The sequence below is a fragment of the Sphaeroforma arctica genome (assembly GCF_001186125.1).
Source record: "Sphaeroforma arctica JP610 unplaced genomic scaffold supercont1.48, whole genome shotgun sequence".
Lineage (NCBI taxonomy): Eukaryota > Ichthyosporea > Ichthyophonida > Sphaeroforma > Sphaeroforma arctica.
The window spans coordinates 64,756-67,044 of NW_014040510.1; the positions used below are offsets into that span (position 1 = coordinate 64,756).

The 2,289-nt window shown below is 42.8% G+C and overlaps 1 protein-coding gene across 1 annotated transcript in view; it reads right to left on the minus strand.

Moving 5' to 3' along the window:
• Window positions 1–1,028: 1,028 nt before the first annotated feature.
• The window catches only part of SARC_01240 (hypothetical protein), a gene marked incomplete at its 5' end in the record, with an annotated part of 6,852 nt that continues 5,591 nt past the window's right edge, over window positions 1,029–2,289 (minus strand). The window contains 2 exons of the mRNA XM_014305038.1: window positions 1,029–1,370; window positions 2,072–2,201. Coding sequence (XP_014160513.1) covers window positions 1,213–1,370; window positions 2,072–2,201 — 288 coding nt within the window. The 3' untranslated portion in view covers window positions 1,029–1,212. The remainder of the gene's footprint in view (window positions 1,371–2,071; window positions 2,202–2,289) is intronic.

A 2,289-nucleotide genomic window follows, 5' to 3' on the forward strand; every position in this document is an offset into this window, starting at 1 on the left:
ACAACACACACACACGCACACACACACATTTATATATACACACACACATTTATATATATACACACACACACACACACACACATATATATATACCTATATACCTATTGATCGTACAATTGTTCGACATCCTGCACTTCAGGGTAGGTGTTAGGTGCGCCTGAATTGCCATCTAAGGGAGGCCAGTATATGAGATCTCATGCACTTCAGAGGGTATGGGCTGTGTCAGAGTCTGTGACTGTATAGCTACCTTAAACCAACAGATATATTAGAAATCACGAACGTCAAGGTAGATATGGTCTAGATTCAAACATAAGACCGGAAGCGTGCAGTTCAGCACAGATATCGATCCGTTTTCATACAACTAACGATTATTATACGGTGGGAGGCTAACCTGAGTTCTCATGATCAAAGATAACAACGAATAGAAATGGGGGTTCCGTGACTCCCGAACGGGGCATTTAGGTTTGGAACATTTGTCAAAACGTTATGTGCACAACAGTTCAAACCAGATGACCCACCAAAACGTTGAGGAACGTGACTGCTGCACTATAGCTGTATCTTCTTTTGTAGCACTTATTTGGTGAATCTGAGCAACTGCTTCGGCACTCTGACACAGCCAATCATGGTTCCGTTTGCTATATGTCATGGCATTGCTTCAATTGCTACTGAAGCAGTTAACTAAAGCCATCATCTGCTCATCCATCACTGTAACTAAACTGAGAACTCAGTCATGGTTCCCCTTGTCACATGACATTGCATTGCTTTATTTGCTACTGAACCAGTTAACTACAGCCATCATCTGCTCATCCATCCTATCAGATATGGTATTGTTCTATTTGCTTCTGAAGTAGTTATCTATAGGTAGCTACTCAACCATCTCTCGAGTTTAACATCACCAGCCATGGGTTCACTCCTATATGATATGGTGTTGTTTTATTTACTTCTGAAGTAATTATATAAGGCAGCTACTCAACCACCTCTAGAGTTTAACATCACCAGCCATGGGTTCACTCCTATAAGATATGGTATCGTTTTATTTGCTTCTGAAGTAGTTATCTATAGGCAGCTGTTCACCATCTCTAGTTTAACATCACCAGCCTTGGATTCACTCCTACAAGATATGGTATCGTTTTATTTGCTTCTGAAGTAGCTATCTAAGACAGCTACTCAACCATCCCTGGGCTCTAACATTACCAGCCGGGGCAGAGCTTCCTACATAATCGGTTCTTGGTACCCTTTTCTGGGCTTGAATTTGATGAAGTGCGTGTTGAGGAATTGTCCGAATTCCCTCACCACCTCAGGCTTCATATACAGATATGAAATGACGAGGATAATGACCGCCGCTACGGTGAGCCATTTCATGGGATCACCTATTTATGCAAACAACAACAGCGAAATATATTCAGTCGTACGCTCAGTAAGTGACTGTCCTGTCAAACTAGCACTCGTCTGACAATTGCTTGCAAGCTTGATATGGTAGAATATCTAAGTAGACGCATCAACTGTGTGGCTGTGCAAAACCTATCTCCGTAGACAGAATAGATAAGGGCGGGCTTTCTATCTTATTTCGCTCATGCACAAAACACCGAAGAGAGCAAGCAGACACATCGCTTGCTCACAGTACCACCCACACAGTAAAACACATGAGCATACGTTCTTAATATAATGAATATAGTACCTTCGGTGTATACTACGTCTGTGTACACACATCGCTTGCCCACATTACCACCCACACAGTATAACACATGAGCATATGTTCCCAATATGATGAATATAGTACCTTCGGTGTAAACTACGTCTGTGTACACACATCGCTTGCCCACACTACCATCCACACAGTATAACACATGAGCATACGTTCCCAATATGATGAATATAGTACCTTCGGTGTACACCACGTCTGTGTACACACTACCACCCACACAGTATTACACAAGAGCATACGTTCGTAATACAATGACTACAGTACCTTCGGTGTGTAGTACGTCTGTGTACACAAATCACTTGCCCACACTACCACCCACACAGTATTACACATGAGCATACGTTTATAATACAATGACTACAGTACCTTCGGTGTGTAGTACGTCTGTGTAGACACATCGCTTGTCCACACTCGTCGTCAGCACCCCCGCACTGTTCTGTGTGAAGGCCATGTCCGTGATGAAGATGTCGTGCACACACTTGGCCACGTGTACTCTCTGTGTATGGACAGGTAAAGTGTCATGAGAACTGGGTGCATGACATCAACTCGAATGTTTATTATGAGAACTGGGTGCATGACATCAA